Below are 26206 nucleotides of genomic sequence, written 5' to 3' on the forward strand. Positions count from 1 at the left end.
AAGCCATATAGCACCTTGATCTTGGACTTCTAGCCTCCAGAACTGTAAGAAGTGTTTCTTCTCTCGCTGTGTCTCTCTCTGTCAAATAAATAAATAAAATCTTAAAAAAAAAAAAAAAGAAAAAGAAATTTCTGTTACTTAAGCCGTCCAGTCTGTGGTATTTGTTATAGCAGGTTAAGTAACTAATATACCATGCAATGTAATATTATTCGTTCATAAAATAAAGTAATCCTGCATGCTTCAGCATGGATGAACCTTGAATATATTATGCTAAGTGAAAGAAGCCAGACACAAAGAGCCATATATTGTATGATTTCATTTGGATGAAATGTCCAGAACAGTCACATCCATAAAGAAGGTAGTTTAGTGGTTGCCAAGGGATAGAGGAAGAAGGGAATTGAGAGGTATGTGGTATCTCTTTGGAGTGATAGATATTTTCTGAAATTAGATAGTGGTGCTGGTTGCACAACATTGTGAATATACTAAAAACCAATTAATTGTATACTGTAAAATGGTTTAAAATGGTGAATTTTATGTTATATGAATTTTATCTCATTAAAAACTCATTTTAAAACTTTCATCCTGTATGTAAATGCGAGTCTGTTGATGGTTAATTCTTTTTTTATAGATATGAAAAAAATTTTATTTCAATTTATTTATTCTGAAAACAAAAGCAAAAAAAACAAATGTTTACCCATTTCTCCAATTCCCCACCCCCTGCCTCTAGCAACCACCTATCTTTTACTTATGAGCTTTGTTTTATTTGTTTTTAGATTTCATCTACAAGAAAGATCATACAGTAATTTTCTCTGATTTACTTCACTTAGCATAATGCCCTCAAGGTCACAAATGGAACGATTTCATTCTTTTTTATGACTGAAGAAAATTCCACTGTATATATACACCATGATTTTTTTTAACCATTCATCTACTGATGGACCTAAGGTTGTTTCCATATCTTGGCCATTGTAAGTAAATGCTGCAGTGATGGGGTGCCTGGGTGGCTCAGTCGTTAAGCATCTTGCCTTTGGCTCAGGTCATGATCTCAGGGTCCTGGGATCAAGCCCCGCATAGGGCTCCCTGCTCGGCGGGAAGCCTGCTTCTCCCTCTCCCACTCCCCCTGCTTGTGTTCCCTCTCTCGCTGTGTCTCTCTCTGTCAAATAAATAAAATCTTAAAAAATAAAAATAAAAATAAATGCTGCAGTGAACATGGAGGTACATATATCTTTTCAAGTTAGTGTTTTTCATTTTCTTCAGATAAATACCAAGAGGTGGAATTTCTGGATCATGTGGTAGCTCTATTTTTAATTTTTTAAAAACACTTTATTTTTTTTAAGATTTTATTTATTTATTTGAGAGAGAGCAAGCAAGTGAGCATTGAGTTGGGAGGAGAGGGAGAAGCAGGTTCCCCTTGGGCAAGGAGCCCAATGCTGGACTCGATCCCAGCACCCTGGGATCATGACCTGAGCCAAAGATGGACACTTTACCTACTAAGCCACCCAGGCACCCCTATATTTTTTAATTTTTGAGGAACATCCATACTTTTTCCCATAGTGGCTACAGCAATTTACATTCCCATGAACAGTGCACAAGGGTTCCCTTTCTCCACCTCCTTGCCAACCCTTGTTATTTCTAGACTTTTTGATAATAGTCATTCTGACTGGTATGAGGTGATACTTCATTGTGATTTTGATTTGCATTTCCCCGATGATTAATGATGTAGAGCATCTTTTTGTGTACTTGTTGGCTATTTGTATTTCCTCTTTGGGAAAATGTCTATTCAGATCTTCTGCCCATTTTTAAATTGGATTTTTTTTTGGCTATGTATCTATTTTCATATATTTTGGACATTAGCCCCTTATCAGACGGATGATTTGCAAATATTTTCTCCCATTCAATAGGTTGGTTTTCATTTTGTTGATTTTTCCTTTTGCTATGCATAACCTTTTTAGTTTGATGTTTTATTTTGCTTTCCTTTGTTTTGCTTTTGGCATCACATTCAAAAAATCATGGCCAAGACCTATGTCGAGAAGCTTACCTCATATTTTTTTGTAGTTTTGTGGTTTCAGGTTTTATGTTCAAGTGTTTAACCTATTTTAAATTGGCTTTTGTGTATGGTGTAAGATACTGGTCCAATTTATTGAAGAGACTGTCCTCACATGGATTTATTTCTAAGTTCTCTATTGTGTTCTGTTGGCCCGTGTGTCTGTTCCCATGTCTATTCCCATGCCGATGCCGTACTGTTCTAATTGCCATAGCCATGTATATGCTATATGCCATAGCTATGTTTGAAATATGGGAGCAAGATGCCTCTAGCTTTGTCCTTTCTCAAGATTGCTTTGGCTATTTGGGGTCTTTATGGTTTCATGCAAATTTTAGGATTGTTTGTCCTATTTCTGTGAAAAAGGATATTAGAAATTTGATAGGAATCACACTGAATCTATTTTGGGGGGGTAGTATGGACTTTTTTTTAAAGATTTTTTTGTTTATTCATTCGAGACACAGAGATACAGAGAGAGAGAGAGAGAATATGAGCAGGGGGAGAAACGGAGGGGGGGGAGAAGCAGGCCCCCCGCTGAGCAGGGAGCCCGACATGGGGCTTGATCCCAGGATCCTGGGATCATGACCTGAGCCGAAGGCAGAAGCTTAACCATCTGAGCCACCCAGGCGCCCCTAGTATGGACATTTTAAAAGTATTAATTCTTCAAATCTATGAGCACAGGCTATCTTTCCATTTATTTGTGTCTTCTTCAGTTTCTTTCATTAATGTCATTGTACAGGTCTCACTATACAGGTCTTTTACCTCCTTGATTAAATTTATTCCTAGGTATTTTATTCTTTTTGATACAAATATAAGTGGGATTTTTTTCTTAATTTCTCTTTCTGATAGTCCATTATTAGTGTATAAAAATGCAACAGATTCTTGTGTATTGATTTTGTATCCTACAACTTTACTAAATTCATTTATTAGTTCTAACAGGTTTTGATAGAATCTTTAGGGATTCTATATATGTCATCTGCAAATAGAGTTTTATTTCTTCTTTCCCAATTTGGATGACTTTTATTTCTTTTTCTTGCCTAACTGCTTTGTGTAGGACTTCCAATACTATGTTGAATACAGGTAGTGAAAATGGACATCCTTGTCTTGTTTCTGATTTTAGAGGAAGCTTTCAGCTTTTCACTGTTGAGCATGATGTTCTTTGTGGGCTTGTCATATATATACTTTATTATGTTGAGGTACATTCTCTCTATACCCACTTTTGTTGAAAGTGTTGAATTTTGTCAAATGCTTTTTCTGCATCTAGGGATTATCATATGATATTTAGTCTTCATTTTGTTAATGTAGTGTATCATACTGACTGGTGGATGTTGAACCATCCTTGCATTCCTGGATTAATACCACTTAATCATGATGTATTATCCTTTTATTTTTTTATTTATTTTCTGATGTATTATCCTTTTACTGTATTGTTGACTTTGGTGTGCTAATAATTTGTTGAGGATTTTTGCATTTGTGTTCATCAGGGATATTGGCCTCTACTTTTCTTGTGGTATCCTTGGTTTTGGTATCAGAGTAATGCTGGCCTCATAAAAAAAAGTTTAGAAGAGCTCTTTCCTCTTCTGTTTTTTGGAGGAGTATGGATTGGTATTAATTCTTCTTTGAATGTTTGTTATAATGGACCAGTGAAGCCATCTGGTCCTGAATTTTTGTTTGTTGGTAAGTTTTTTTTACTCATTCAGTCTCCTTCACTAGTAACTGGTGTGTTCAGATTTTCTGTTTCATCATGAGTCAGTCTTGGTAGGTTGCATGTTTTTTGAAATTTATCCATTTCTACTAGGTTATCCAATTTGTTTGCATATTCATAATATTCTCTTATAATTGTTTGTATTTCTGTGGTGTTGGTTGTTATTTCTCCTCTCTCATTTGTGACTTTATTTGGGTCCTTTCTCTTTTCTTCTTGATACATTTAGCTAGAGGTTTATCAATTTTATTAATTTTTTCAAAGAATGACCTGGTTTTTATTGATCTGTTCTATTGGGGTTTTTTTAGTTTCTATGTCACTTATCTCTGCTCTAATCTTTATTATTTAGTAGCATGTTATTTAACCTTCATGTATTTGTGGTCCTTCCAGAGTCTTTCTTGTGGTTGACTTGTTTCATAATGTTGTGGTCAGAAAAGGTACATGGTATGACTTCAAGTTTCTTGTATTTGTTGAAGCCTGTTTTGTAGCCTGATACTTGTTCTATTCTGGAGAATGTTCCATGTGCACTTTAAAAAATGTGTATTCTGCTGTTTAAGGAGGGAATGTTTTGAATATATCTGTTAAGTCCATCTGGTCCAGTGTGTCATTCAAAACCATTGTTTCCTTCTTGATTTTCTGTTTAGATGATCTGACCATGGACATAAGTTAAAGTCCCATACTATTGTTGTATTATTGATTAGTTCCTTTATGTTTGTAATTGTTTTACGTATTTAGGTGCTCTAATGTTGGATGCATAAATATTTATAATTGTTAGATCTTGTTGTATTGCCAGCTTTATTATATAGTGCTCTTGGCTCTTGTTACAGTCTGTTTTAAAGTCTAGTTTGCCCAATATAAGTATTGTTACTCCAGGTGTCTCTTGAAACCCATTTGCATGATAAATGTTTTTCCATTCCCTCATTTTCAATCTGCAGGTGACTTTATGGTCTAAAATTAGTATCTTGTAGGCAGTGTATAGATGAGTCTTGTTTTTTTATCCAATGACATCCTATGTCTTTTGATTGGAGTGTTTAGTCCATTTACATTCAAGGTAATTAATAGTTATGTATTTATTGCCATTTTATTATTTGTTTTGTGATCATTTCTGGAGCTTTTCTCTGATCCTTTCTTGTCTATCTCTCTTTCGTGTTTTGCTGATTTTCCTTAGTGATATATTTGGATTTTTTTCTCTTCATTCTCTGTATGTTTATTAGTGGTTTTTCATATATGGTTACCATCAGGTTTGTATATAACCTTTTCTACATAACAGTCTATATTAAGCTGATGATCATTTAAATTTGAACCCATTCTTTTTCTTCTCTCTTCCCCACATTTTAGATATATATTTTATATCCTAATTTTTATGAGTTTCTTGACTGATTTTACAGAAATATTCATTTTTGCTCCTTTTTGTTTTTCCTGCCTTTATACTGTCACCTTTGGTCTTTCCTTTCCACTCACAGAGTCCCCTTTAATATTTCTTGCAGGGCTGTTTTAGTTTAGGTCACAAACTCCTTCAGTTTTTGTCTGGGAAACTCTATCTCTCCTCTATTCTGAATGACAGCTTTGCTGAATAGAGTATTCTTCGCTGCAGATGTTTTCCATTCAGCCCTCTGAATATATCATGCCAATTTCTTCTGGCTTGCCAAGTTTCTGTTGAAAAATCTGCTAGCCTTATGGGTTTTCCCTTGTAAGTTGATTTCCTTTGTTTTGCTTTTAAGATCTTCTTATCACTATATTTTGCAAATTTAAATACAATATGTCTTTGGTATGGGTGTGCTTTTGATGATTTTGATGAGAGTTCTCTGTGCCTCCTGGATCTGGATGCCTATTTCTTTCCCCAGATTAGGGAAGTTTTCAGCTATCATTTCTTCAAATGAATTTTCTGCCCCCTTTTCTTTGTCGTCTTCTGGGGCTCCTATAATACAAACATTATTACATTTGATAGAGTTCCTGAGTTCCCTAAGTCTATTCTCATTATGCATAATTCTTTCTCTCTTTTGTTTAACTTCATTGCTTTCCATTATTTTGTCCTCTAGGTCATTAATTCGTTCTCTTCTTCCAGCCTGCTGTTCCTTGCATAAAGTGTGTTCCTGATCTCATTTATTGCACTCTTCATCTCTGTATGATTTTTTAACTCTTTTACTCTATGGTAAGAGTTTCACTGATGTCTTCCATTCTTTTCTCAAGTCCAGTGAATATCCTTATGATTGTTTCTTTAAATTCTCCATCAGGCATGTTACTTAATATCTGTTTTGCTTAGATCTCTGGCCATGACCTTACCTTGTTCTTTCATTTGGGATAAATTCCTGTCTTCTCATTCCATCTAAGTCTCTGCCTGCTTCTGTGTATCAGAAAAGCCAATTATGTCTCCTGTTTCTGAAAGTAATGGCCTTATAAAGAGGTTATGTAGTGCCCAGAGCCTGGTGCTTCAGTGAGTCTCCAGTGTGTGCTGCATATGCTGTACTATTGTGTTCTGGCTGCTCTATCCTTCCAGCTAGTCATCTCTCCTTTCCTGCTGTGGGCAATGTTTGGTCCCTGGCCTGAATGTGGTGAGTTTTAACTAGGTATGCCCTTGTCTGCTTGTGAAATGAGACCAGTCACTACTTCCACTGGAACTGAGGCCTTGCAAAACTCTCTGAAAGAGAGATGTGGTGTGGGGAGGGGTTTGGCTGGTCTTCTGGGGGAAGGGCCTGCTACACTGGGATGAAGTTAGCATGACTGAGAGGGGCAGCTCCATTGGAGCACAAGGATATAGGGTTTAGTGTAAGCAAGTTAGGTAGCCACTGTCTGCGCTGTGCTGCTTCCTGCAGGTGGCTCTCTGTTTATGCTGGGGGAGGGTTGGGTAGTGCGGGAGAAAATGGCACTGGCCAGCTCCTTTATTCTCAGAGAGATGTCTCTGTGAATACTGCCTCAGGGACACGCTCCAAGAAGAGCAAATTATCTCCCCATTCTCTGCCCTATGTTTTCTTCAGTTGCTATTTCCACACTGTATGCCCCCAGGTTCTTTGCCTGTCTTCTCTCCAAGAGCAGCACAGTACCCTCTGGGCTCTATCCCGCCAAGCCTGCTGACCTTTAAAATTCCAAGCCTTAAGCCCCACTGGTTGCAAGATCTCATGAAATTCAGCCTCTCTCATTTTCCAAGCCAGTGGCTATGGGGAAATATTCTTGTGCATTCCCGTGTATTTCTCTCTCTCTCTCACCTTTCTCCACACCATGGCTCCCTCCCATCGACAGAGCCGTGATCCGTTTCTCCCCTAAATCACATCTCCACACTTTCTACCTTCTTTGATGTGACCACTTCTCTCCCTTTAGTTGTAGAGTTTGTTTGGTTAGTCTTCATGTCAACTTCTGGGCTATTTAGGATGATTTGATAGTTATCCAGTTGTATTCAAGGATAAGGTGAGCTGGGGTCCTCCTACTCCACCACCATCTTCCTATCTCTACAGAAGATTTCTTGACCAATTTTAGGACATGTGCCAGAGAAGCAGAGATGTGTGTCAGCTTTCTCTGGGAACAGAAGTACCTTCGGGCACTATTATCCTTTCCCTCACCCAGCATAGATAGCCAGACACCTGTGGGAGGCACTTCTGACACCTCCATCTATCTTGTTGGTACTACTTGCTCTGCCCCAGCATTGCCCTGCAATCTCACCCCACCCAACCTGACCAAACTGGCAGTCACCTCCAAAACAAGCTAACCCCACACACCAGTATGCTGACAGTAGCAATGCTGACAATAGCTGCTGATGGGTCTCTCAGCTAGCCACTCCAGGAGCAAGCTCTGCCCAATACTGCATCTGCAGCAGTCATAGTGGGTCATTGCAGACAGCAGGGCTGAGGGCTAGTCCTGCTCACCATTGAGCCTACAGTGACTGCAATCAGGCCTCTCAGTGAGCTGCTCAAGAGGCAAACACTGCCCACCAGTGTGCCCACAGTAGCCTTGGCTCAAGCACAACAGGAAGGTGCAGGCAGCTCACACAGGGGACAACCCTGCAGCACCTGGTTCTGATGACCAGGGTGGATTGTGCTACAGAGCACTACAGGATGCCTTCTACATAAGACAACTACTTTCAAAATCAGGCCTACCTAATACACAGAAACAAATACAGAGTCAGAAAAAATCAGGAGACCAAAGAATGAGTTCTAAACTTTTTTTTTTAAAGATTTTATTTATTTGACAGAGAGAGAGATAGCGAGAGCAGGAAAACAAGGCAGGGGGAGTGGGAGAGGGAGAAGCAGGCTTCCCACTGAGCAGGGAGCCCGACATGGAGCTCGATCCCAGGATCCCAGGATCACGACCTGAACTGAAGGCAGACGCTTAATGACTGAGCCACCCAGGTGCCCCCAAGGAATGAGTTCTAAATGAAGTACCAAGACAAAACAACAGAGAAAGAGCTAAATGAAATGGAGATAAGCAATCTACCTGATAAACAGTTCAAAGATACTCACCGGACTTGAGAGAAGAATGGGGGATAGAAAGGGATAGAAAATATAAAAAAAGAACCAGTCAGACCAAAAAATACAGTAACTGAAGTGAAAAATACACTGGGGTTAAGGGTGCCTGGGTGGCTCAGTCAGTTAAACGTCTGACTCCTGATTTCCACTCAGCTCATGATCTCAGGGTTGTGGGATCGAGCCCTACATAGGGCTCTGTGCTGGGCAGAGAGTCTGCTTAAGATTCTCTCTCTCCCTCTCCCTCTCAAAAAAAAAAAATACAGTAGAGGGAATCAACAGCAGATTAGAGAATGTAGAAAAATGTTTCAGTGATCTGGAAGATAGGGTGATGGAAAGCAACCAAACTGAAACAGCAAAAAGAAAATGAATTTTAAAAGAGGATAGGTTAAGGGATCTCTGTGATAACGCTGAGTGTAATAACATTCACACTGTAGGGGTCCCAGAAGAAGAGAGAAAATTTATTTGAAGAAATAGTAGCTGAAAACTTCCCTAACCTTGAGAAGGAAACAGACATTAGGCCCAGGAATCACAGAGAACCTCACACATGATGAAACCAAGGAAGTCCACACCAAGGCATATAATAATTAAAATGACAAAAATTTTAAAAAGACAGAGAATCTTAAAAGCAGCAAGAGAAAAGGAAACCATTACATACAAGGAAAGCCCCATAAGGCTACCAGCTGATTTTTCAGCAGAAATTTTGCAAGTCAGAAGAATGTGGCATAATATATTCAAAGTGCTGAAATGTAAAACCTACAACCAAGAATACATTACCCAGCAAAGTTATCATTTGGCATTGAAAGAGATATAAAGAATTTCCCAAACAAAAGTTAAAGGAGTTATCACTACTAAACTGGCCCTACAAAGAATATTAAAGGAAATTTAAGTAGAAACAAAAAGGCCATAACTAGAAGAAAATTTTGAAAGGAAAAAAAATTTACTGTTAAAAGCAAACATACAGTAATGGTAGTAATCAATCACTTATAAAGCTATATGAAGGTTAAAACACAAAAGTAGTAACAGGTATTATATCGACAAAAATTAGTCAAGATACACAAAATAAAAATATGTAAAATATGATATACATAAAACAGAGTAAAAATCAAGTGCTTTTAGAATGTGTTCAAATTTAAGCAACCATCAAAAAAGAAATTGAGAAATCAATTACAAGAAAAAAACTAGAAGAAATACAAACACATGGAGGATAACAACATACTACCAAACAGTCAATGGGTCAATGAAAAAATCAAAGAGGAAATCAAAAAATACCTGGAGACAATTGAAAATGGAAACAGGACAGTTCAAAATCTTTGTGACACAGCAAGGGCAATTCTAAGAAGGAAGGTTATAGCAATACAGGGCTACCCCCAAAACCAAGAAAAATCTTACTCTAAGTTTATATATAAAGGAACTAGAAATAGTAGAACAAAGCCCAGAGCTAGCAGAAGGAAGGAAATAATAAAGATCAGGGTGGAAATAAATGAAAGAGAGACTAAAAAATCATTAGAAAAGATCACTGAAACCAAGAGCTGTTTCTTTGAAAAAATAAAATTGATACACCTTTAGCCAGACTCATCAAGAAAAAAAAGAGGACTCAAATAAAATCAGAAATGAAAGAGAACTTATAAACTACATCAGAGAAATATAAGGCTTATAAGAGACTATCAAAAATTATATACCAACAAATTGGACAATCTACAAGAAATGGGTAAATTTCTGGAAACATACAATTCTCTAAGACTGAGTCAGGAAGAAACAGAAAATCTGAACAGATTAATTACTAGTAACAAAATTTTGAATTGGTAATCAAAAAACTCCCAAGATGGGGCACCTGAGTGACTCAGTCGGTTAAGTGTCCAACTCTTGATTTCAGCTCAGGTCATGATCTCAGGATTGTGAGATCGAGCCTCACATCAGGCTCCATGCTCAGGGGGGAGTCTTCTTGAGGATTCTCTCTCTCTCTCTCCCCCTGCCACTCCCCCCACTTGTGCTCTCTCTCTAAATCTTAAAAAACAAAAAACTCCCAAGAAAAGTCCCGGACATGATGCTTCACAGGTGAGTTCTAGCTAACATTTAAAGACAAATTAAAACCTATCCCTATCAGGACGCCTAAGTGGCTCAGTTAGTTGAGCATCTGACTCTTGATTTTGGCTCAGGTCATGATCTCAGGGTCATGGGATCAAGCCCCACATCAAGCTCTTAACTGGGCATGGAGCCTGCTTGGGATTCTCTCTCTCCCTCTTTCTCCCTCTCTTCCCTGCTGCTTGCTCACTCTTTCTCTCTTGCTCAAAAAAATATAATAATAAAATTATTCCCCTCAAACTATCCCAAAAAATGGAAGAGGAAGGAATCCTTTCAAGTTCATTCTATGAGATCAGCATTATCCTGATACCAAAACAAGACAAAGACACTACAAAAAAATAAGATTACAGACCAATCTTCAATAAAATATTAGCAAACAGAACTTAAAATTACATTGAAAGAGGGGTGCCTGGGTGGCTCAGTTGGGTAAGCATCAGACTCTTGATTTCAGCTCAGGTCATGATCTCAGGGTCGTGAGATCCAGCCCTGTGTTGGGCTCCATGCTCAGGGGGGAATCTGCTTGAGATTCTCTCCCTCTCTCTCTGCCCCTCCCCCAGCTTGTACTCCTCTCTCTCAAATAAATAAATAAATCTTTAAGAAAATACATTAAAAGAATCATTCACCGAGATCAAGTGGGACTTATTCCAGTGATGCAAGAATGGCTCAACACCCACAAATCAATGTGGATTTTGACAAAATGAAGGATAAAAATCACATGATCATCTCAATAGATACAGAAAAACCATTTAATAAAATCCAACATCCAGTCATAATAAGAATTCTCAATAAAATGAGTAGAGTAGAAACATACCTCAACAAAATAAAGACTTGGAGCGCCTGGGTGGCTCAGTCATTAAGCATCTGCCTTTGGCTCAGGTTATGATCCCAGGGTCCTGGGATCGAGCCCTGCATCAGGCTCCCTGCTCAGCAGGAAGCTTGCTTCTCCCTCTCCCACTCCCCCTACTTGTGTTCCTGCTCTATCTCTTTCTGTCAAATAAATAAATAATATCTTTAAAAAATATATATGTATATAAGAACAAAATAAAGACCATATATGTCAAACTCACAGATAACATCATACTCAATGGTGAAAATATAAAAGCTTTCCCTCTAAGATCAAAACAAGACAAGGACGTCCACTATTACCACTTTCATTTAACATAGTACTGGAAGTCCTAGCCACAGCAATCAGACAAGGGTAAAAAAGCCATCCAAATTGGAAAGGAAGAAGGAAAACTTATAATTGCCTATGACATACTACATTAAAAAAAAAAAAAACAAACCTAAAGACTCCAGCAAAAACCTGTTAGAATAAATGAATTCAGTAAAGTTGCAAGATACAAAATCAATATACAGAAATCTGTTACATTTCTTTTTTGTTTTTTTTTTTAAGATTTATTTATTTATTTATTTGACAGAGAGAGAGACAGTGAGAGAGGGAACACAAGCAGGGGGAGTGGGAGAGGGAGAAGCAGGCTTCCCCTGAAGCAGGGAGCCCAATGCAGGGCTCGATCCCAGGACCCTGGGATCATGACCTGAGCTGAAGGCAAATGCTTAACGACTGAGCCACCCAGGAGCCCCAAATCTGTTACATTTCTATACACTAATAACAAAACAGCAGAATGAGGAATTAGGAAAACAATCTCATTTACAGAAAAAAATGACATAGGAATAAATTTAATGATGGAGCTGAAAGGCTTGTATTCTGAAAAGTATGACATTAATGAAAGAAACTGAAGATCACACACATAAATGGAAAAATATACCATGCTCATGGATTGGAAGAATTAATTTTGTTAAAACATCCATATTATGCAAAGTAATCTTCAGATTCAATACACCATCCCTATAAAAAAACTAATAGCATTATTCATAGAACTAGAATGAAAAATTCTAAAATTTGTATGGAATCACAGAAAGTCCTGAATACCCCCAAACAATCCTGAGAAAGAAGAACAAAGTTGGAGGTATCACAATCCCAGAATTCAAACTACACTATAAAGCTACAGTAATCAAAACAGCATAGTACTGTCAGAAAAACAGACACATAGATCAATGAAACAGAATTAAGAACCCAGAAATAAACGCATGTTTATATGGTCAATTGATCTATGACAAAGGAGACAAGAATATACAATGTGGAAAAGACACTCTCTTCAATAAATGGTGTTGGAAAAACTGGAGAGCTATATGTAAAAGACTGAAACCAGACCACCATGGTATACACAAAAATAAACTCAAAATGGATTAAAGGCTTAAGTATAAGACTTGAAATCATAAAACTCCTAAAAGAAAATATAGGCAGGAAACTCATGGATATCAGCCTTGGCAGTATTTTTGGGTGTGTCTCCCTAAGAAGGAAAACAAGCAAAAATAAACAACTGGGACTCTATCAAACTAAGAAGCTTTTGTATGCACAGTGAAGGAAATCATAAAAAGGAGAAAACAAAAGCAAAAATAAAGAACTGGGACTATATCAAACTAAGAAACTTTTGCACAGTGAAGGAAATCATTAAAAAAATGAAAAGGCAACCTACTGAATGGCAAAAGATATTAGTAAATGATATTTGGTAAGAGATTAGTATCTGAAATATATAAAGAACTCCTACAACTCAACACCAAATGATGTGATTAAAAATGGACAGAGGATCTGAATAAACATTTTTCCAAAGAAGACATACTGATGGCCAACAGACACATGAAAAGCTGTTCAACATCACTAATCATCAGGAAAATGCAAATCAAAACCACAGTGAGAGCTCACACCAGTCAGATGGCTAATATCAAAAAGACAAGAACTGGGGTGTCTGTCTGGCTCAGTCAGTAGAACATGTGACTCTTGATCTTAGGGTCATGAGCTCAAGCCCCATGTTGGGCATAGAGCTTAAAAAAAAAAAAGACAATAACTAAGGACAAGGATGTGAAAAAAGGGAACCCTCATGCACTGTTGGTGAGAATGTAAACTGATGTAGTCGCTGTGGAAAAGAGTATGGAGGTTCCTCAAAAAATTAAAAATTGAGTACCATATGATCCAGTAATTTCACTTCTCGAGATTTAGTGAAAGGAAATGAATACCTAATTTGAAAAGATATATGAACCCCTATGCTTATTGAAGCATTATTTATTTACAACGGCCAAGATATGGAAGCAGCCTAAGTGTCACTGATAGATAAATGGGTAAAGATGTGGCAGGTATACACAATGGAGTACTACTCAGCCATAAAAAATGAAATCTTGCCATTCCCAACAACATGGATTGTCCTAAGAAGTATTATGCTAAGTGAAATAAGATAGAAAAATACAAATACCATGATTTCACTTATACATGTAATCCAAAAAACAAAGGAACAACATGAAAAAACAGAAACAGATTCATACAGAACAAACTAGTTGTTGCCAGAGGGGAGGGTGGGGGGTGATAGGTGAAATAGGTGAAAGGAAATAAGGGGTACAAACTGCCAGTTATAAAATAAGTACGTCACTCAGATGAAAAGTACAGCATAGGGAATATAGTCAATAATATTGTAATAACTTTGGTCAGAGATGTAACTACACTTATCGTGGCGAGCATTTTGAAATGTACATAACTGTCCCAAATCATTGTGCTGTGCACCTGAAACTAATGTTAAATAGGTTTCAATAAAAAAAAAATGAATCCATCTGTACAACCAGCACCCAGACCAAGAACAGAATATTACCAACCCTTCATAAGCCCCTCTCATGCTTTCTCAGTCACTGACTAAACTCCTACACCCCTAAGAGTAACCGTATCCTAACTTATAAGAATGGATTCCTCTAGTATATACCATTTTGCATCTGTCTTTTTAAACTCAACATTGTTAGATTCAACTGTTTTGCTTGGAATAATAGTTTGTTATATTGTATTCTATTGTATGACTGTATCACATTTTACTGTTGATGGATATTTGAATAGTTTGCAGTTTATGTTTGCCAGCATATGGTGTTGTCAGGAATGTTCTTGTACATGTGTTTTGGTGAACATATGTACTAGACACATAAGAGCAGCACTAGTGGGTCATAAGATATGCTATTCCAACTTCAGTGGGGACTGTCACAAAATTTCCAAAGTGGTTGCATCCATTTACACTCTCCAATATTGTATGAGAGTTCCAGTTGCTTCACATGTTTGCTACATTTGACACTGTCTGTGTGGGTGTTTTTTTTAAGCCACTCTGTTGTATGCATGTCAAGTTCTCTTTTAAAGCTGAAATTGGAGGGGCACCTGGGTGGCTCAGTCTGTTAAGCATCCAACTCTTGGTCTCCCCTCAGGTCATGATCTCAGGGTTGTGGAATTGAGTCCCATGTGGAACTCTGTACTCAGCAGGGAGACTGCTTGGGATTCTTTCCCTCTCCCTCTTTCTCTCCCCCACTCCTCTCTCTCAAATAAACAAATAAAATCTTAAAAATAAATAAATAAAGCTGGAATTGGAAAACAGAACTAACACCCTTTAAAAAACTAACTGGTTGGGGCGCCTGGGTGGCTCAGTTGGTTAAACCGCTGCCTTCAGCTCAGGTCATGATCCCAGGGTCCTGGGATCGAGCCCCACATTGGGCTCCCTGCTCATGCAGAAAGCCTACTTCTCCCTCTGCCTGCCGCTCCCCCTGCTTGTGCTCTTTCCTCTCTCTCTCTCTCGCTATCTCTCTCTGTGTGTCAAATAAACAAATAAAATCTTTAAAAAAATAAAAAATAAAAAATAAAAAACTAACTGGTTTAGGGGCACCTAGGTGGCTCAGTCGGTTAAATGTCTGCTTTCAGCTCAGGCTCCCTGCTCAGTGGTGAGTCTGCTTCTCCCTCTCCCTCTGCCTGCCACTCTCCCAGCCTGTGCTCTCCCTCTGTCAAATAAGTAAAAATCTTAAATTTAAGTTTTTGGAAATAACAGATAAAGGATAAAGTCCACAGTTATATCTGAACTGCAGTAATAATAAACACTGGTGATAAAAAAAGGAACTCTTTCAATTTTCAGTATCAAGTCCGACATACCAGAGAAAACTTCCATTACAACTTTCACAATTTACCAATGTTGGGCTGTAAATTAATAAATATCCTTTTAGTTTATTTTTCTGTGCATCTATATTGTTTGATTTTGAAACTTAGTCTAAAAAAAAAAAAATTGATCTTGAGATGGAGCTGGAGTGGTTTAGTGGACTGTTTAGTGAGTTGACCCCCTAAAAGAGAAGTCACCAAACTGTGTATAAAGAGCCAGGCTGTAACTATTTCAGTCTTTGCCAGCCATCCAGTCTGTTGCAATTACTCAGCTCTGCCCTTGAAAGTGGCCATAAACAATATGCAAATGAGTGAATGTAGTTATGTACACTCCCATGTGCTCAGTATATATGCTCACTAAAACACATAAGAATGTCCATAATAGCACCACATGCTGGAAAATATAAACTCACAACTACCCAAATGTCCCTCAACAGTACAGTGTGATACATTCATACAAGAGTATTATACAGCAATGAAAATAAAGTACCCTTGCAACTTTATTTACAAAAACTAGCAATGGTAATGAGCATGAGATTTCCTTCTGAGGTGATGAAAAAGTTACAGAACTAGTGATGACTGCGCATTATGCATGTACTTAATGCCATTGAGTTGTACACTTTAAAATTGGTTAAAGTGGTGAATTTGAAGTTATGCATGTTTTACTGCAGTAAGATAAACAGGTAATGGATCATATTTGGCCCATGCATGGGCCAAGCTTATCCCCGTGAGAAGTCATGTACTATAATGATTCAAAGCAGTTTGTTACCAGACAACCTATTTGAGCTCTGGCTCTGACACTAACTTTATACCCTATGCAAGTTTCTTTTTTTTTTTTTTTTAAAGATTTTATTTATTTGATAGAGAGAGACACAGCGAGACAGGGAACACAAGCAGGGGGAGTGAGAGAGGGAGAAGCAGGCTTCCCCTGAGCAGGGAGCCCGATGCGGGGCTCGATCCCAGGACCCTGGGATCAGGACCTGAGCCGAAGGCAGACGCTTAACGACTGAGCCACCCAGGCGCCCCTACCCTATGCAAGTTTCTTAAACTCACTGTGATTCAGTTTTTAATCTATAAAACAATATAATACAAATATAGGGTTGTGTAAGGAATAAATGAGTTACATTAAAGCATATACAATGGTTCCTGGAATATGTAACAGTGCAATAAATGTTAGGTGTTATCATTACTTTTGAAAAATAACATCTTGAAGTCTGAAAAGAGAACTCTTGGATTTTTGGCTTTGGTGTGGACCAGTTGGTTAGTTGTTCTCAGAGCCAGCCTGCGGGTGCTGGTACAAACTTATCCCTACTACTAAAGCAACTTTTTCTACGCCTACATGAGAAACAAAACAATACTACATAGGACCATGTGACAACTTGTGGTATTTTAAGGTTTGTCAACTATAACCCAAAAGTATATAAAATGCTAAGAAAATATGAACATTTTTCTAACTTTTTATGGTCATCTAAACTTTTAATCAGGCCAGTTTTAAAATCCAAATTACAAAAGAATATTTTAAAATAAAACTAATATTTAAAATGAATAATTATTTTTACCATTAACCGTAATTTGCTAATGGGGAAACAAGCCTCACTGGACATTTTTGTCAAGAAAAGATATACTTTCTCTGAATGAAACTACAGTATACTGTAAGCCAAATGATAATGGAAGTGATTTAGAAACAATGAAGACCCAGAGGGCATATTAATTCTACTCAGAAACATGATTCCTCATCTTGAGTTGAGCTTTGGAACCATAATTGGTGGTAAGAAGTGCTAAAATCCCCCAAATCCAGTGTTTTGCAATTATGATCAATGATGATATAAACGATCTTAAACATTTCTCTTGGTACACAAGTGCAAGATTTTCTATGGGGTATATACCAAGGAATAGAGTTGCTGGGTCATAGGGAATATGCATCTTCAATTTACTAGATCACACCAAATTATCCAACATGATTGTACCAGTTCTCTATGCCCACGTACAGTTCCTGTATTGACAGTCTTATTAGTATACTGATCAATGTTTAATTGTCAACGTCTAAACGGACGTTTCACTGTGATTTTACTTGTCAATTTTTAAAATTAAGGTATAATTTACATACAGTAAAATTAACTTTTTAGAGTACAGTTCATATTTTTCATCTCCTTTCCTCTGCACTAAATTCAGAATTATTTCTTCACATCTTTTTCTTCCAGTTCACTAATTATCTTCAGCAGTATCTAAATCTATTAATTCTGCTGTTTTTAATTTTAGCAATTTTAGTTCTCCTTTGTATTTTTTTTTCTTTTCCAAATCTGCTTGGCTATTTAAATTTTAATTCGTTAAAATTAACTAAAACTTTAAAAATCTGTTGCTCAGTAACACTAGCCAGAGTTTAAGGGCTCTAGAGCCACATGTGGCCAGAAGCCATTATATGAGACAGTGCCTGTGTAGAACATTTCCATCAACTCCAAGTGTTCTATTGGATAGCTTTGTTCTAGAGATCTTTGTTTTTCCTTCTGCCACATATCAATAGGCATCATCAGCCTGGGAAACCACTTGAACTTCTTAAGGGATTTTGTTGCTGTTGTTTTTAAACATGCAGGTGGTATGAAATTGGGCCGCAAAAATGAGTGAAGCCTAGCTTGAGACTAGGAATTCTTGGGGAAGATTTTTTTTCATTGTTTTGCTGTGGGTCTGAAGATATCCATGGATAATAGATTCTATTCCTTTGCTCAGATGATGAGAGTAATGTTGCAATCACCAGACCAGCTTCAGAAAGCCCCTGTGTGCTGAGTGAACCACAACCTTTGATCTTACCTCGAGTGCCACAGTCGAAGGTGCCGGCCATCACCTCAAATCCAGTAAGCCCCACACAGAAATGTACTGGGGAACCTAGAACTGTTCTTGCCAGAAGCTTGCTCAGAGTTATTTGCCTTTATTATTTATGACTCAATTTTCTTTCAGTAAAGTTATGTGTTTATCACAATAATCCAACGACTCTTTGCATTAATAAGTTTAAAAAATTAATAGTGGGGCACCTGGGTGCCTCAGTCGATTAAGCAGCCCACTCTTGATTTCCACTTGGGTCATGATCTCAGGGTTGTGAGATGAAGCTCCGTGGCAGGTTCTGCGCTAGGTGTGGAGCCTGCTTAAGATTTTCTCTCCCCTCTCCCTCTGCCCCTTCCTCCAGCTCTCAGTTGCACACGCACACATGCGCTCTAAAAGAAATTTTTAAAAAAATTAATAGCAAATTAGGGTTGACAATTGTCAGTTTTTAAACAGATGGCCTTTTTTTTTTTTTAAGACTTGACAGAGAGAGAGCGTGAGAGCACAAGCAGGGGGAGTGGCATGCAGAGGGAGAACACTCCTTGCTGAGCAAGGAGCCCGACATAGGACTCAATGCCAGGACCCTGGAATCATGACCCCAGCCGAAGGCAGATACTTAACTGAAAGAGCCACTCAGGCGTCCCTTTTTTATTTTTTTTAAAGATTTTATTTATTTGCGAGAGAGAGAGAGCATGAGCAGGGGGAGAGGGAGAAGCAGGCTCCCTGCTAAGCAGGGAGCCCAGTGTGGGGCTCAATCCCAGGACCCTGGGATCATGACCTGAGCCTAAGGCAGACGCTTAACCAACTGAGCCACCCAGGTGCCCCTCAGTCGGCTCTTTTTTAAAGTCGTCCATAAATTATTCATATAGAATCAGCTATGTGGTTAGCCTGTCTGTTTGGGGGAGAATAAAGGATATGACAGAAAGGGAGACCAATCTCAGATGTTCTGTGGCCTTAACATCCTATCCTTTGAATTTCTCCATTTGACTCCCTTTTATCTCAGCCTACCTGTTTTGTTTTTTTATATTTGAATCTGTTGATTTTTTTGCCTTTTGGGTGTTTAGTACTGGTTAATAACAGAGGTGTAAAAGGCAAACCAAAGAAAGGAAGAAGTGGTCCCAATGAAGTCTGTGGACAAGCATAAACATGGCCATTTCTTGCAGAAGGCTAATGAGCCTGGTCTCATCCCTGTATAATTTCTCTAGTCCCAGTTTCTACATGATAGTTTTCCAGTGTTACTTGTGGCAAAAAAAAAAAAAGGCAGGGAAGAGGGCAGGGGCATTCTAATCCTTGAGCCATGCTCATCAACCCTGGGTTTTACTACCAGACCTAGTATTTGCTTTGGTGATATACTGGCCTGATACTGTCCTATTGGATTTACAAATGGGTTATTTAAAAATAAAATCAGCAAGGCCCATCCATATTTTACCACACTGGAGAATTAACCAGGTGAACTAATGTTCCTTTGGTAGTAATAACACTTCTAACATGCTGAAGTGGTCTATGGGTTAGGTAGCCTAAATTATGAATAATTAAATGTTTCTGGCTGTTAATGACCAAAGGAAAGAGAAGCATTAATTCAGATATTCCTGAAAGAAACTAGGAGGGAAATGCATGCTGTAGCCAAGGAGATGACCAGAAAGGGCACGGATGACTGACAGAGAAAATCAACAACACTCCAAGGTGGCAATGTCAGTCCACGGAAGATTAAATCCTGCTAGCACTAGAGCTCTTGCTAATAACAGTCTTCAGAATTTAGGTTATAACTGATAGCTGACTGCTCCAGGGGTAGTGAAAGAGAAAGGATGTTTATGTAGAGCATACTGTTTGACGGTAAAAGAGATTATGTCAGAGTTTACTCGTTTCTATATTTGTTCCGTATTTTTTCTTCTTAGGTTTTCTTTCCTAATGTACATAATGATAGTAGTGAACTTCTCGCTTCCCTATCAGAGTGGCTGAAAACTGCTTTCATCTCAGTTGATCAGGCTTCCCTGACCTGCTGTCCATCTTGACAGTGCACTTGGGGCCCCAGCTGGGCTACTGGCCAAAGACGTTACAAAAGTTAAGGCATAGGAGAAAGATGTACGGATGATCTAATTTGAAAATATTAACTTTTGGCAAAGTTGGGAAACCCGGCAAGTGTCTTTACCAACCAATAACACTTTCCTTTGACATATAGATGAATCTCTGTCAAGCAGCAAGTGGTCATCAGCCAAATGTGAATGGTCTCTGGGTTCATGGGATGCCTCTACAGCCAAGAAATCTCTCCCTAATGGACAAGCTACTGTAAGAAGTGTAAAATTTTAATAGACTCTAGAATTTACATAGATCACTAAGAAATAAAAGGAAAGCTAAATCAGTCAATCATCATGCATATATTGAGTACCTACCAAGCAACCACAGAGACATCTGGGGAGTAAAAACATCTCAGGGAAATGGTTTCCACCCTCAAGGAGCTGATAATGTAACTGGAAAGAGAAGACACACACGGGTAAAAAGAGACTTAACCATATATGGCATTGTTGTGACTGAATGTCAAGTGTGTGGTACCCAGAGTGAATGCATGACAGTCCTAAAGGGAGGCATTTGGGTGGGTAACTATAGTATGAATTTTTCCTTCAAAGATGGGAGTTTGGATAAGCAGAGAAGAGCAACAAGACTATTCTAGATAGGAGGAGTGATGTGGGAAAAGGTCTGGAGACAAAAAGTACAAATTATTTAGAAGGGAAAGCAGACCAATTTTTTTTGTGTTTGTTTCAGAGATTTTATTTATTTATTTGACAGAGAGGGAACACAAGCAGGGGGAGAGGGAGAAGCAGGCTTCCCGCGGAGCAGGGAGCCTGATGTGGGGCTCCATCCCAGGACCCCGGGATCACAACCTGAGCCGAAGGCAGACGCTTAACGACTGAGCCACCCAGGTGCCCCAAGACCAGTTTTGCTATATTAAGAAAAGGGATAGGTCAGAATTTTAATGCTTCTGACCAAAGATCACTGACAATCTTCCAGAATTAAAATATATCGTGGTGTAATGAGTGGGGAAGAAGACTATGAAATTAATGAAGGTTGAGACCAGACCGTACGGTTTTGAATGCCATGTTTTTGAGATCCATTCATGTTATTGCATGTGACCTTTTCTTTTATTGCCAAGTAATATTCTAAGAACACACCACAATTGTTTTCTATTCTCCTGTTAATGAACATTTGGGGTGTTTCCAGGTTGTGGCTCTTATGCATAAAGGCACCATAAACATTCTTGCGTGGGTCTTTTTTGTGGCCCTATGGTCTATTTTTCTTGGGTCAATATGTAGAAAGTGTCATAGGATAGATAAGTGTATGTTTAACTTTATAAGAAACTGCCATACAGTTTTCCAAAGTAAGCATGCCATTTGACACTCCCACCAGTGTATGAATTTCACTAGGGAGCACACTCGTTTAAGTCAGGAATCGGAAAGACAGATTTTACAGCAGAAGAACATAGACTGGATTGAAGCAGGAGGAACTGAAGGTAAAGAGTCTAAAACAGGAGTTCAAGTATGAGCTACTAAAAGTCTATACACAAGTTGTTGCAAAGGATAAAGGAATGGAATATTTTAGGAGATACTGTAAAAGAAATCAGATTCCATAAAAACAGAGGAACCAAAGTCAATTCTGAGATCTCAAAGCTCAGGGGAAGCTCGTCATGGGGTAAAGATAAATTTGGTTTGGGGCGTGTTGAGTTTACAGTGCCAAGCCATCTCACCGGAAACATGGAACAGGTCAGATCTGGAGGTTGAACTAGAAGTTACCGGGCTAAAGGTAATAACTGAATCCAGAATTATGAATGAATAGTCCAGAAGACAAGATAAGCGTAGAGCAGCTAAGGCCCAAAGCTTCTGTCATAGAAAGCAGTTAGGGTGTGTAAAGTGAATGGTTATGGAGACAGGAAGACTAGCATGATCTCTTGTGAGTAATGCATAAGGTTTAGCTCCATTTTGTGGTGGGTATTTTCCCTTCAAAGTCCTCCAAACACTGAGGTATATTTTGCACTACAGGATACCAAAGCGGACTCAGAGCTTGAGGAACTTGCTGAAAGCCAAAAGAGCATGTGGCAGAGCTTCATTCTTTCACTTTCCCATTTCCTTGTCCAAACACTATTTCTCAGGTGTCTTACAATGCAAATATCTCATCGGCCTAAAAAACAAAAAAAACCTGAATCTGTAGGGCAAAGTTTAAGCTACTTAGCTGTTTGGACATGGCATTCTACTTATCAGAGTACTTCCAGAAAAGCGTTGTATTTCAGTTGCTTATGCAGATAGGAATCTACTGTAGTCCCAGCGCCCTGTGCAGCACAAGGCTCTGGGGCCCTTTGCCTGCTTCCAGTTTTCCAAGGAACCCAAACCCCTACCCCTGCAGGCTCCAACGAACTCAGCATTTTAATCTTTGAGTGGGAGCCTCACTGGTGTCACACTGCTCCTAAGCAGTAATTATTTGCCCTTCAACTAAGTCTTTCCTTCAGCACAAAGAATGCCTCAAATATGGTAGGGATCTCAGTCCCTGAGGTGAACTCTGGGAGCACCCTAGAGCAAGTAATCTTCAGGTCAGCCCTCACTGTAACTGAAGAAGTGACTGTCATGGCAGGTGAATAATGGACTTGCTTTCCCAAATCTCCATTCTAGTAAATTACCTGTATGACTAAAATTATGTCCTTCCTTTAAGAACACATTCTCATGCCTGAGCTAGATTACATGATGTGTATAAACTAGGTTACTTACTTTTGTTTTTTTCTTCCTTAAATATATTTTAGAGTCTAAGCCTTTGAGTCCTGTTTCCCTATACAGAGCAATGTTGATTTCATTGTGAGTTTCTGATTTGGCCACTAGAGATCTCGATGACAAGTTACTTATGAGACCTGGATCCAGTACCATCCTTTCAACTCGAAATTGGCCAAATCGAGCCCTGGAGCTTAGTACATCGGCTCTGTCATACACAGTGCAGTCTGCCAGGAGACGCAATCCCCCACCACGTACCCTTCATCCCATCAGCACGAGCCATTCACATGCTGGAACGCCAAGACCTGTGGAAGAAATCCTCAGAGGATCCCGAGTGTAGGTTTCAAAAGCAGAATTTTTGGAAACTGTGGTAAAACTAATGAAGAATTTTATATAGAGAATGAATATAAATGTAAGGTTGAAATATGTGTCTAGGAACTAATCATTACATATTCTCATGATGGACTACACCCTGGTTTAAATCCAACAAAGAAATATGGTTAAATCCGAATAAAATTCAGATATTGGATCCTTCTGTTAATTTAGCTAAAGATATTTACTTCTACAACAAAATGTTGGCTAGAATACTTCAGTGACACTTATCGAAGAAGATATATGTATCTTATCAAACATTTTCCTTACTGAGTACATGCTCAGTGAAATTCATTCCCAAACAAGTTAACTCTCCTTTAATATTTTTCTGTACCACTGGGATCTGCTTATTCCATTGACAATGATAACATTCTAACCTCAGATGAGTACTTGTCTATATACTGGGAAAAATATCCTTTAGCACTTCTTAGGAAATAACACTAACCATACTCTTTCCTTTTCCCACCCTTAATTCACTGAGCTTTGTCATGCAAAAAATACTTAGAAGCCTACTTTTTTAAATAAAGTTCTTCCATTAGTTGTTGATTCACAAAACATCTTAGGATGTTTGATTCTAAGACTATGATCAAGGCTATGAGATAATATAGCTGTAACTGTTTTGAATTCAGCTTCTTAATTAAGCACCTCACTATACTTCCTCCCAACATGTTATTTCTTGACTTTGATTTTTCAGTTTGTTTTAATTTATCCCAATAGATTCACTAAGAGATGTCCATAACGCCCCAAAATCTTTGTCAGAACACCAGAGTTCTTCTCACCTACTCACTATTTTATTATGTTGATGTTGGTATTGATATAGTTACAGATTCACTTATTTGAGGATAAGCAGTTTTGAAGTATAATTAATCTCTCATACCCTCTGACAGTGTCTTCTGGGACATGAAAGTATCATTGATTTCCAGGTACTGTCTTGAATATGAGTAATGCTACAAACTGGAAGGAAAGTTTAGGAGCTTTACCTGTAAATTATAATTACAGCAGTCCCCCCTGACCAACAGGGGATATGTTCCAAGACCCCCAGTGGATCCTGAAACTGCCGAGAGTACCAAACCTTATATGTACTATGTTTTTTTCTTATACATACATACCTATGATGAAGTTTAACCTCAAAATTAGGTATGGTAAGAGATTAACAATAATAAAGAGAAACAATTATAATAATATACTGGAATAAAATTTATGTGAATGTGGTTTCTCTCATATCTTCCTGTACTGTACTCACCCTTCTTGTGATGATGTGAGATGATAAAATGCCAACGTGATGAGATGAAGCGAGGGGAGTGATGGAGGATTGTGATGCAGCACGAGGCTACTAGTGACCTTCTGACAATATGTCAGAATGAGGATCATCTACTTCTAGACCCCAGTGACCATGGGTAACTGAAATCATGGAAAGCAAAACAGTGGATAAGGAAGGACTACTGTTATTAGTGAAAAGGACAACCAAAAGGCCCAGAACTGTGCAGAATTCCACCAGATGTGAAATTACAAATCCTTAATAAGTTAACACCAAAATGGTGTAACACCAGATAGGGAAAACTATTTTTGTCCAGCTCTCTGTGAGACAAAGGGTCAACTTCTGCTGTGTGCCCAGGATAAAGTTTCAACAAAAATCAGAAAGTATTATGAAAAGCTCCCCCCAAACTGATTTTCCAAAATCCTTTCACTGAGCTTGCTTTAAAAACATAGGAAGCTTAAAGCATTCTGTGCATGACATTAAACTCATCCCCCTCATTTATTTGACTCTAATCAGTTTGCTTGTATTGTTTTAACTTTATGCTTTCTTATCTTGGTGTTTGCTGGTGGGATCTGCAGCCCAGTAGCAGCTGAATCGCTCTCTCCCTCACCAATGCCCCTGAGTCGAAACAACCTGCTGCCCCCTATCGGCACAGCTGAAGTGGAACACTTGAGCACTGCGGGGCCACAAAGGCCAAAGGTAGGTCTTTCTCCTATTGCCTTTATATGTGCTTAAAACCTCAAGGAAAGTAATTCTGCAGGATCCGTGTTCTGGAATTAACTTATACTGTATTTTGTCCAAAGTACAAACTGAATCCTAACTTTATAACAATGGAATTGGAGTTCCTTGGCCTGCAGTTACCATGCCTACTTGGGTTGATGTAGGACATGCACAGCTCTGGCTACAAATTGTTTAATGGTTTCTATAATTTTTGTCTTCCCTGCAGAAAACCCATGGTGACTCCAATCGAGCTCGAAGTGCAGTGGTGGATGAGCCCAACCATCAGCAGCCCCAGGAGAGGCTCCTTTTACCTGACTTTTTCTCCAGGCCCAACACAACTCAATCATTTTTGGTAGTGACATACTTCCTCTATGGTCTTGACAGCTGGGGAAAGAAAAAAACTAGTTTGGCAGACTTAAGATTTCACATAGTGCCTTAATCAACTCCAAGAATAAAAGCAGAGGCTCTTAACAATAAAAACTGTAATAAGTACATTTCATTGAAATTCTAACTGGTCTCTGACATTCAAATAGAATTTAAAAAAAGGTAGTAGGGTAAAATGAAGAATAAGGTAAAATGCCTTATACCTGTCACAAAGTTTAAACAATTTAAATTGTTAAATATTAAATATTTCTGAGAATAAGCAAAAGTGTTAAACTCCAATACATCAAATCAGCATAACTCTTTCTCTAACACTGCTCTCATGGAGTTACACCAAAAGTGGTATCAGATTATGCTGTGGACTGATGGACGGCAAGTCAGGGCATTCATTTTTTTAAATTGGTGTTTTGAGATGCCCACATCACCTTACCATTTAATGTGCATTTACTGGCCCCTTTACTTTTAAGCAAGTGATAGAAAAAGCTTAGTAGGGAGGCTGGATGTCATGCACTGACCTTACCCAATTGTAGGCCAGCCACTCAGCCCCACCTCATCTGCTTTGTGGCAAAAGGATTCGAAGAGCCTGGGGAACTGGAGCCACACTCAGTGCCCAGGAGGCAGGGGCC

General features: G+C 38.5%; 2 protein-coding genes across 7 annotated transcripts in view; one reads left to right on the plus strand and one right to left on the minus strand.

Moving 5' to 3' along the window:
- Nucleotides 1-26206, plus strand: part of FAM149B1 (family with sequence similarity 149 member B1) — a 77103-nt gene that overhangs the window by 46556 nt on the left and 4341 nt on the right. For all 4 annotated transcript variants that reach the window (XM_027591721.2, XM_027591715.2, XM_027591701.2 and 1 more), the window contains exons 8-12: nt 18012-18136; nt 20281-20387; nt 22961-23185; nt 25058-25178; nt 25426-25551. In XM_027591721.2, coding sequence (XP_027447522.1) covers nt 18012-18136; nt 20281-20387; nt 22961-23185; nt 25058-25178; nt 25426-25551 — 704 coding nt within the window. The remainder of the gene's footprint in view (nt 1-18011; nt 18137-20280; nt 20388-22960; nt 23186-25057; nt 25179-25425; nt 25552-26206) is intronic.
- The window catches only part of DNAJC9 (DnaJ heat shock protein family (Hsp40) member C9), an 80980-nt gene that overhangs the window by 44875 nt on the left and 9899 nt on the right, over nt 1-26206 (minus strand). The window contains exon 5 of one of the 3 annotated variants that reach the window (XM_027591781.2): nt 20447-20569. The exons of 1 other annotated variant lie outside the window; for it this stretch is intronic. In XM_027591781.2, coding sequence (XP_027447582.1) covers nt 20462-20569 — 108 coding nt within the window. In that variant the 3' untranslated portion in view covers nt 20447-20461. Of the gene's footprint in view, nt 1-20446; nt 20570-25479; nt 25584-26206 lie in introns of those variants that run through there. One more of the 3 variants, XM_027591798.2, reaches the window with a different exon arrangement.

The sequence above is a fragment of the Zalophus californianus genome, chromosome 15 (assembly GCF_009762305.2).
Source record: "Zalophus californianus isolate mZalCal1 chromosome 15, mZalCal1.pri.v2, whole genome shotgun sequence".
NCBI classification, from domain to species: domain Eukaryota; kingdom Metazoa; phylum Chordata; class Mammalia; order Carnivora; family Otariidae; genus Zalophus; species Zalophus californianus.